At 38.6% G+C, this 9,837-nt stretch overlaps 1 protein-coding gene across 1 annotated transcript; it reads right to left on the bottom strand.

The window, feature by feature from the left end:
- Window positions 1-6,646: 6,646 nt before the first annotated feature.
- LOC103075656 (E3 ubiquitin-protein ligase ARIH1-like) lies at window positions 6,647-9,611 on the bottom strand (the record flags this gene model as incomplete). The annotated part of the gene is made up of 3 exons (XM_007460321.1): window positions 6,647-6,731; window positions 7,876-7,988; window positions 9,351-9,611. Coding segments are annotated over 3 exons (459 nt in total), but the record flags the coding sequence as incomplete, so codon positions are not given.
- Window positions 9,612-9,837: the final 226 nt, after the last annotated feature.

Below are 9,837 nucleotides of genomic sequence, written 5' to 3'. Positions count from 1 at the left end.
CTGCTGAGCCTGTGCGTCCGGAGCCTGTGCTCTGCAGCGGGAGAGGCCACAACAGTGAGAGGCTCGCGTACCGCAAAAAAAGAAAACTTTCAGGGCATTTTGGTATTGTCAAGGACACCTGTGATGTACAGCCAGTGAGCCATGATCTCCAAAATTTGCCTCCCAATCCACAGGGGTAACCCCCCAAAGCCACATTTGTACCAATGATCTTGTTCCATGGCTCTGTCTGGTTGTCTACATGTGTCTGGGACAGTTAACATGTAACACCTAGAGCTATGGGTGTGGCTGATAGGAAAAGGAGAAGCCTTTAGAACGATGTGGATGTACGGACTGCAGACAATGCCAGTTTAGGAGTCCAAAATGGCTTTCTAGTTCCTGGATCTGATCTCATTCTGCCTTTGGGAGTCTATGAGACAGCTCTGTATCCTTATTTTTTGCCTAAGTCAGTACTAGTAAGCTCATTATTTGTAACTAGGATTTGTTTTCCCATTAATTTTCTTTGACCCTCACAATATTCCTATAAAAGACAATATAACATGATAGAATGAACACATGAAATTAGACAAGCACAATGCTGCCATAAACTGTTAAGTTCGAGTTAATAGTCTATACACCTTTCTTCTCATTTATAAAATAGGATAGCAATGCCTACTTTGTTTTAGGGCTGCTTAGAAGATACAAATAACATAAGTAAGGCATCTGGCAAGAAGCACTCAACACATGATAGCTCCTATTAGTATCCCCATTTTACAAAGGGAAAATTATGGCTGAGAAATACTGATATTCTTTCTACTACGCCAACTACACTGGGAATAAAAATAGGAAAATCCACTGTCTTTTAACATATAAGTTCATCAAAAGAATGAAAGTGACAGCAAGAAACTTGTGACTTTCAAGTGCTCTGAATTTAAGTGATTAAATGGAATTGTGCATTGACTTGAAACAGATAGCTTAACCACTCAACAACTTGCTCAGACTCTACACTAATTTACTTCCAGATAGGGTTCTCTCCCTTGATAAGAAAATATATTGCCAGTTGACGTGAATATTCTACTGAGCTTATCAGTTCTACAGTTCTTTTAGTTTTGTGAATTTTATTTTCTCCAAGGTGGACCACTTACCAAAAAACCAACAAAAAAACAAATTGGGCACTATACACTATACCCGAGGAGGCACCATTCCACAAAACCCATTCAGCTAGGGCCTACAGTGTGGCCCTTTCCTGAGCTTGTAAATTCGCCCCACGTCCTATTGTCCCTTATGACTAGAGTGCTCAACTACATTCCTCTTTGAAACTATGTAACAATCTAGATCAATGGTCTCAACCTTGCCTCCAGGTCTCAGACTGCACTGCACAATCATCAGGGTTGGGGATGGGGATAGGACTTTAAAAATTATCGATGTTCAGGACACAACCCAAAGCAATTAAATCATAATTCCTATGGGGTGGGACTCAAGCATAGTGTTTTTTGGTTTGTACTTTTGAAGTTTCTCAGTGATTTCAATGTGTAAAATGGACATTAAATTGGAACACAAGTTGGAAAATGACAAGGCCCATGTGCAGTTCTTTGAGCCACATTTAAGAATATTTTAATGACCATTTCAAAATTGAGAGAATCCACGTAAAGTGTATTTCACAGGCTCCTCTGAGAGTCTACTTGGCCCAGGGTAGTCTATTAAAATATTTACCTAGTTCTTGTAGACATCTGAGTTTGAGACTCTTGGTATTACCTGAAACCCCTGGATTACTGTGGTAGTAAAGTTGTGCTTTTGGCATTGTTAGAGCTGCTAGCTATCAATGTGTGACTGACTTATATACTAATTGGTTCCTACTCTGAAAATGGCCCTAAATAAGCATGTCTATAGTTTAATCGTAGTCTGAAAACTGCTTTTCAGAAGAATCTCGTATTATTTTCCCCAGCCTAAATGCTATTGCTTAGAGAAACATCAACCACAGTTGCCTCCACTCCTGCAGTAGGCACTATTTGATTACTTCCAGTTGAGCATTTGAGTCAGCTATTTCATCTTGGGTAATTAAGTGGAGAAACAAATTCCTTAAAATAAACCAGAAATACACCAACTTTATCCCCAAAGAAATCTGAAAAAAATATGAGGGGTTCACACTTTTTCCTGTTTCTGAAGGAGCCAAGATTTCCCCCTAACGCTCACTACTTATCTTCTGAAAGTCCCATAGGTCATCCAGTTCCAAGAACAAATGATGAGAAACAAATGGAAATGAGCTATTCTGGGCATTTTCAGTTACAAAACAACTTCTGTAACAAGTTCCAATAGACTATCCAAAATTCTTCACATTGGAAATTCATTTGAAATAACGACTAGACCTACAACTGCAAATTTCTTGGCCCCTGTTTATCAAATCAAATGACGCTGAACTGTTTACTGTCAACTATCACACAGTCTTCTCATGATGCCTGTCCTAATCACCAAGATGGGAAGAGCTATTCTTCTATCCATGGCTGATTGGATGAGGCAAAACACAGAGCCACATTAGTTGCAAAGTCTGCAATAGCAAAACTGAAGATCAGAGATAGTACATAGCATTCTTCTAACAGTAGCAGTGACAGGCATTTATAGTCTTTGATGTGGTTTAAAAGTACAACACCGTAGATAAGAACCACCTTTCTTGGTATTGAATGCTAGGTCATTCTGAGACCAGATTAATACGATACAAAGAAGTAGTATGATGCTCATCAGAGAGAAGAAAGCTTGAGTCCCAGATAGGAGAAACTGTGAAATCTTGGGCAAGTTACTTAACCTTGTTGAGCCTTATTTTCTTTTATAAAAGAGTAATTTCTACCCCACTTGCTTTAGACAATGATACAAGTTAAAGTGCTTTGAAGATACAAGTGATAAATGAACTCTCATAATTACAGATCCAAATAAGACCAAATTAAATTGTCCTAAAATCTGGACTTGGCTAGAATATCAATAACAAAGATCTCAACTTTGGGACCTTCTTTAAGACAACTCTCCCTCCATTCCTATGGGAGATATCAGCTTCTAAAAGTGAGCCAAGTGGAAGTAATGTGAAGCAGTTTTAAGCATGAGAATGACTTTTTAAATATTTTATCTTTATAAATTGACAAACATCTACTATTTAATATCACTGTTACAACATGAATAGCAATCTAAATTCAATGTTCAAGACACAGAAATTGGAAGTCTTCCAGAAAATGCTCTGAAGGCTTCATTAACCAAGATAATTGTTGGGGATAGTCTCATTCACAGTTCCCTGAAAAGAAACTGAACCAAACCTTGACATTTCATGTTAAGTAGGAACAGTGAATAAGGCACATAATACAGGTGACTGTTAGGACACCGTCTTTTTTTTTAACTATAAAAATAAACATAAGTAACTAATGGAATAACAAAATAAAAGTTTATTTTATTAGAATTAGGAATGTTCTTTCCCTCTGGGCAACCTGAACAGTCCAGTTACAATGAAAATCTAAGAACAGTTATTTCCACAGCACAGGGTGCTCTATGCACAAAATTACAGGGTTAGGAGCATTTAATCAATTTACCGATCTGATTGTCTCACCAACCCGCCCCCTCCCATCCCCCAAGTGCTCTATACTGGGATTTGTAGCTAAAAGATTTTGTTACATAAAGTCCTTTTCTCTCTTATACTAAATTTCCTAATCATGGTTGATCCACATTGTACACTGCAGATTCAACCATTTCAAATCAAGTCGGTCAGTCTTGGATCTGTTATATTTGTGTGTATGTATACACCTGTGTATTTAATGTATTTATTTAAACACACATAAAACACACACAATCTGGGTCGCGGCAGATTACACAGAATTTAGAGTCTGATGATATTATATACTACTCAATTTTACCACTGTGGTTTGTATCCTGCGCTTTGGATCGACACTTTATTGTCAATCATTTAAAGTCCATCTACTGCTCAATGAATTGTTCAGATGAAGCATGCGCTTTTCAGAAGACCTCAAGAAGACAGGGAGACCCTGGTGCTGACCATGAATAGAGCCCTCTGACAGAAAGACTTAGGTAGGTGAAACAGGGAAGCTGTCATACAATATGGCTTGCCTATCCCAGCTGGGGTCACTGAAGTTACTAACAATGAAAGCAATTAACTCAGGGAATTCTGTCAAATATGGAGACAGCTGTTAAAAGCTTGGAAGTGGAAAATGCCAATTCATCTTGATCCATACAAATTAGGGAATGCACCCACAATTGCTATACCCTCAGGTAATATGCCAATACTGAAACTAGAAAGCAGCTCTAAAAAGCACTGTTCCTCCATGGGTGGGGGCTGATATTATGAAGTGCACACATTGTTTTTGGATACTTGTTGTAAGGGGAGCATGTAAAAAGGATTTACGACACTCAAACTTAGATACTGGAGTTAACTGGTAGGGTTTTTTAAAAACACCACACATACACAAAACATTTTAATGGAACCACATATATCTAGATAGCAACTCTGGCTGCTTTTCAAAGTTACCAGGGAAAGGAACTTATTCAAGCTTTCTTTAAAAAAAAAAATCCTTAGTTTTGATAAATGTCTTTTAAGATTGATGCAGTCATTGAAAATAAAGTCAAATGGTTGACAGGGAAAGGGGAGGAGAAGAGAATACGGAAGAAGCAGACACTGAGTTCAGATTTGCACCTAAAGTGGCAAGAGAAGGGAGGATAAAAGGTACAGGTAAAGTTGATCCTAAAGCAACAAGTGGTTTAAGGAAGCAGCATAATATATTCAGCAAACATTCACTGATTTTTGATGGGAAAAGAATAGTTGCAAGTACATCTCATGTAACAACCTTTTCTAAAAGGAAAAGTAGGGTTGATTTAGCAAAGCCTAACTTAGGCAAAAGGCCAGAGGAAAGTGAACCTACTTCCCAATGATGTAATAAGATGTACAATGCAAGAGCAGACAAAGCTGCCTCACAAACGGTAAACACTCCCTAGGCGCAAGACATTTAGAGGAAGACAAAGAGGTCCTTCAGCCACAAGTGGTATTTAGTATTAAGACCTCAATCTAGTTGCCTAGTTCACTCTGTACTCCTGTATAAAACTGACAGATTTAGGGATGCTAATCTGTTGAAAAATACCACAGCAAGAATGGCCTAAACAGATACATAGTTAATAAAACCACCACCACCCTTTACTTTTAACATAGCTCTTAGTAGAAATTTCATAAAAATGGACATCACAGCTAAAACACGTTATTAATTCTATTTGCTGACAATAGAAAAGAAGCAAACAGTGGTTTCTATTTAAATGCACTAGATGGGAATATCAAGTTCTAGGGTGTGCCTTCAAACTGAACCCACAGCAACACACATAAGCAATTTCAGTATCTGCCATTTTTAATTCACAATCTGAAACTAAGTGAATGGCTATTTATTTATATTGAAAGGAAAAACATTCTATCTGACACCCTAACGTAAAGAAGGGGTGAGAGAAGAGCCATAACTAAAATCTTAAAAGGCTCAAAGCAGCAATTAAGGGGAAAATCTTTTGAAATGTTTCCTCTGGATGTGACAGGAAGCCTTCAGCTATATGACACGGGCACACAAAGGCTTACGTAGATGCGTGAGGACGTGGAGAGGGATGAGGTTAGGGACTGGGTGATTCTTGAATTGCAGCAGCAAAGCTCCCTGTTGCAGCCCTTATCAGGCCATGGCATTTAGTCAGAACTTGACTTCTCTATACCCAACCAGGAGCTGAGAACTCAGGGCATGAGGCCCATGGCTAGCAACAAACATATCAAACCAGAGAGGGCAAAGTAATCTCAGGAAAGGGAAATCAAAGAGCTCTAGATAGGTCTTCCAGAGGTGCTAAACCAACACACCTTTTAGTCCAACCCTCAACCCTGGAAAGATAAAGCAAACTGAAAGAAAATGCACAGCAAAAGACATAATCTTGAAGATTTTTAAAGAATAAATATTTTTTGTAATTAAACATTATGCAAACACGTGCCACGCCTGCTTTGTCCATGCATATGCGCTATATACAATTTTGAAAAATACTGTGTTGTCCTCTTGTTTTAAAAGTCATATACAAAGTTTTTTTGTTTTTTTTTGTTTGTTTGTTTAACCCCTCTTTCTGCCTACCCTCTTCCCCGCCCCAAGAATTTTCTTTACAAGGAACTAATCATCATTCACTCATGACCTTGCGGTATGAGAAAGAGACAGTCTGCGTGTTTGGGTGTATCTGTATGTGCAGGGGAGGAAGGGGAAGAGGTCCTTTACCAAAGTACAACAAAATGGCTGGTTTGGACATGAAAAGCAGTGTCAAAGAGCTATTTTAAATTTTAACTGTACTACACTCAGGAAAAAGAAAATGAAAAAAAGGAGTCAGCTTTGAGAATGAAGCTACGTTACAAGTTAAAGTTGGAGGGCTTTTAGTGTGTCTGTCACACTTTTGTTGGCGGCCTAGAATACTGTTGTACAATGGTTTATCTACCTTTTTTTATTACAATATAATTTACTTAAACTTTCCATTAACAAAACAGAATTCTGGTACTATAGACCAGCGGTGTCAGAATAGGCTTAGTGCCTCCTTGTTTGTATTTGTTTTGTTTTGTTTGTTTTAATTGCATGAGCACTCTAGACGATAAAGTTTTCAGAGTTCATTTTATGCAGGGCCATTCTCAGTCCTCAATGTACTCCCACAGATCTTTTTCATAGCCTTCATGCACATGCTGTAACAAAACCCTTCGTCGACTCTCACAGTATCTGTAATCAAAGAGAAAAAAAAAAAAACCCATTGTCAGCCTCCAATAATTAAAAAAAGAGGCATTTACTTATTTTTTAAGGTCCCCTACAGTTTATTCAGACTTAGAACCAAGCACCTGTTTTTTGTTGTTGTTGTGTTTTGTTTTGTTTTGTTTTTTGGCTGTTCCGCATGTCTTGTGGGATTTAGTTCCTTGACCAGGGACTGAACCCGGGCCCTCAGCAGTGAGAGCTGGGAGTCCTAACTACTGGACCGCCAGGGAATTCCCCCAAGCACCTGTTTTTGTTTTTAAGAGGCACATTTTCAGGTCTAGATGTAAAGACATGACTATTTCTCATTTTAAAAAGGTATTTTTTGAAGTTCCCAGTTTTGGGAAATTAATTCTAGAGCAATAAAACAAAGGCCTTAGAAATCATCTGACTCAATCTTGTCATTCTACAGGTAAGTAAACAGTTTTAGGAAGAAGTAGTTTCAGGGGCTGTTTATTCACACCTGTAAAACCTTAAAGTACTGGTGGCAGCTATTGCTGGCTAAGGGAAGTGAAAATGTTACTTAGGACTAAATCTCCAAGTCTCCCAAATTCCCAGAGATTTCTACTACTATTAAAAAGATATTAGTATTTGCCAGAAAACAACTGTGGGAGAAAGAGCTCCATGTTGAGAAAGCAAACATTCTGCATCTTTTACTTAAGTGGTAACATATCTTAAAGTATCACCTATCTCTAGGACAAAGTAAATTTCTCCTTAGAAAAACTCTTTAAAAAGTCTGGGTAGCTCACTTGTCAACAGCCATGATCCACAGGATCCCTAGGCTAGGGCTAGCATCCTAATCTCACCCCTCATCCTAATAGCCACTTGCCCTTTTGGGGCTCCTTCTTCCTGTCAGGGCAGCAACTACATAGATAAAACTTCATGGAAGAAGCAGAATCAGCCAGTGGGATAAACGGCTGATTTCCTCCCTATGCCTGACTAGCACTATCTGGATCTGTTTCCCAAAGGACAGAAACAATCTGTGAGAAACATGGCAGCTGCTCAGTTACTGAATATGCTAAACCCAAGTTTCACCATCATCTAACTTCTCCATTAAGGAATACCAGACCACTGGTGACCTACATTTTTGTTCAACAACTACTAGAGAAAACCTTACCTGTACTTATCTTGTACTTTCTGCTTTATATCCTGCAGAGAGTCTTGGGAAATATCTCGTTCAAGGTAGCCCGAGAGCACCTCTGTGGCATTCTCTAGATCTGCTTGGTTATTCTGTAAGAGGAAGAAGAATATATAGTAAATTTTGCCTTCAAAAGAAAGCTAAAAGATAAACCATCTTAGCTGCTTCCTTGATAGACTGTGGCTCAACACCAATTTTGTAATTTTCACAGGTGGTTTAACTGCACCTGTAAAGCCCTTCATCACTTTCACCCCTAACAACTTGTTTTTCTTGTCCAGGACAATTTTTTAAACATTAAAAAACTAAAGATTTATCCATTACCTCTGGAAGACTATTAAGGACAATCTGAAAGAACGTTAAGAAAAAGTTTTGGGAATCTTCCAGTTCTGAAAACTGCTATTGGCTAAAGCTTGAGGAAAAATAAGAAACCCATTATTCTTTATATCTAGCTAGACATCTACTTCTTATAAGAGAACACTGTATGGAAGATTAAAATTTTGTTATCCTTTACTACTATGGCTAGTTCTATATATTTACCCATATAAATTCCCATCTACTATTCACCGTTATTACCCAGCCATCTATCAACATCAATGTTGTATGCATCAATTTTAAATGAGCATCTCTACTGCTAAAAGCCCCCCCTTTAGTCATTACTTCTCCACAAAAGGCAAGCATCATATTAACTTCTAATACCATGTATTAGTTTTGCCTGAATAAAGACTTTTGCAAGAACTTATGACGTGCCAGGTGTTACATAAGCATTAAACATGGATTGTCTCACTTAAACCTCTTAACATTTATAGAAAAATTATTCCCATGCTAAAATAGAGATATAGATGAGGTTAAGTAATTTGCTTCACGTCAACAGAGCTAAAAAGTGATGAAGTCAAGATTCAAATTCAGGGCTAATTCCAGAGCCTGCACACTAAATCACTAGCTGGCTAAACCACATCACTTTGAACATAGTTTACAGCAAGAAATCTAAATTTCTTGTATCTTCCTAATAAACACGAAACTTTTCTTTTATAATTTTTTATTCATTTTATTTATCTTTGGCTGCGTTGGGTCTTCGTTGCTGAGCGCGGGGCTCTCTCCAGTTGCGGTGAGCAGAGGCCACTCCTCGCCACGGTGCACAGGCTCCTCATTGCAGTGGCCTCCCTGGTTGCGAAGCATGGGCTCTAGGCACGCGGTCTCTAGAGCGCAGGCTCAGTAGTTGTGGCACACGGGCCCAGTTACTCCGCAGCATGTGTGATCCTCCCAGACCAGGGATCAAATTCGTGTCCCCTGCACTGGCAGGCAGATTCCTATCCACTGAGCCACAAGGGAAGCCCTTAACACTAAACTTTTAATCCACATTTTTGGGCAGAGAGTAAGCTTTAAAACTCTATATATCTTATCTATGAGAGGCAAGTAGTCCTATGACACACAGGTAACTCAGTAACTATTCCTACCTCAAAGATAATGGACTGGTTATTCTTTTTGAGGTAGAAAGCGAAGACATAAGTGTACATGAGTGTGGCACGACACTGGCAGAGGACATCAACTGCTTTCTTCAGGAACTGCACCTCAATCCAGGACATGTTGTGCTGTTGCATCTCTTCCATTTTCTGCTTCACCTGAGCATACAGTTTGTGCTCAAAGCGTAGACTCTGCATGTGGTTCATATAGCGATTACAGTAGAACAGGTACCTCTGAAGGGCTGCCCTAGATCGCTGTCCCATTAAGAAAAATTAAGGTCACATAATTATAACAAATGTATTATATATACACAAAAGCTGATATATTTACTGATGAAACGGTATAGGAATTTAGGCTAAAATTCGGAACAAAGAGACATCTACTGCTACCTTTGTTATTTAATATTTTTTGAATGTCCTATAGCTGTACTTTCCAATACAGCAGCCACTAGTCACAGGTGGCTATTAAAGTAAAAAACTC

The sequence above is a fragment of the Lipotes vexillifer genome, unplaced genomic scaffold (genome assembly GCF_000442215.2).
Source record: "Lipotes vexillifer unplaced genomic scaffold, Lipotes_vexillifer_v1.1 C27589220, whole genome shotgun sequence".
NCBI lineage: Eukaryota > Metazoa > Chordata > Mammalia > Artiodactyla > Lipotidae > Lipotes > Lipotes vexillifer.
This window is presented reverse-complemented; position numbering and strand designations above follow the sequence as displayed.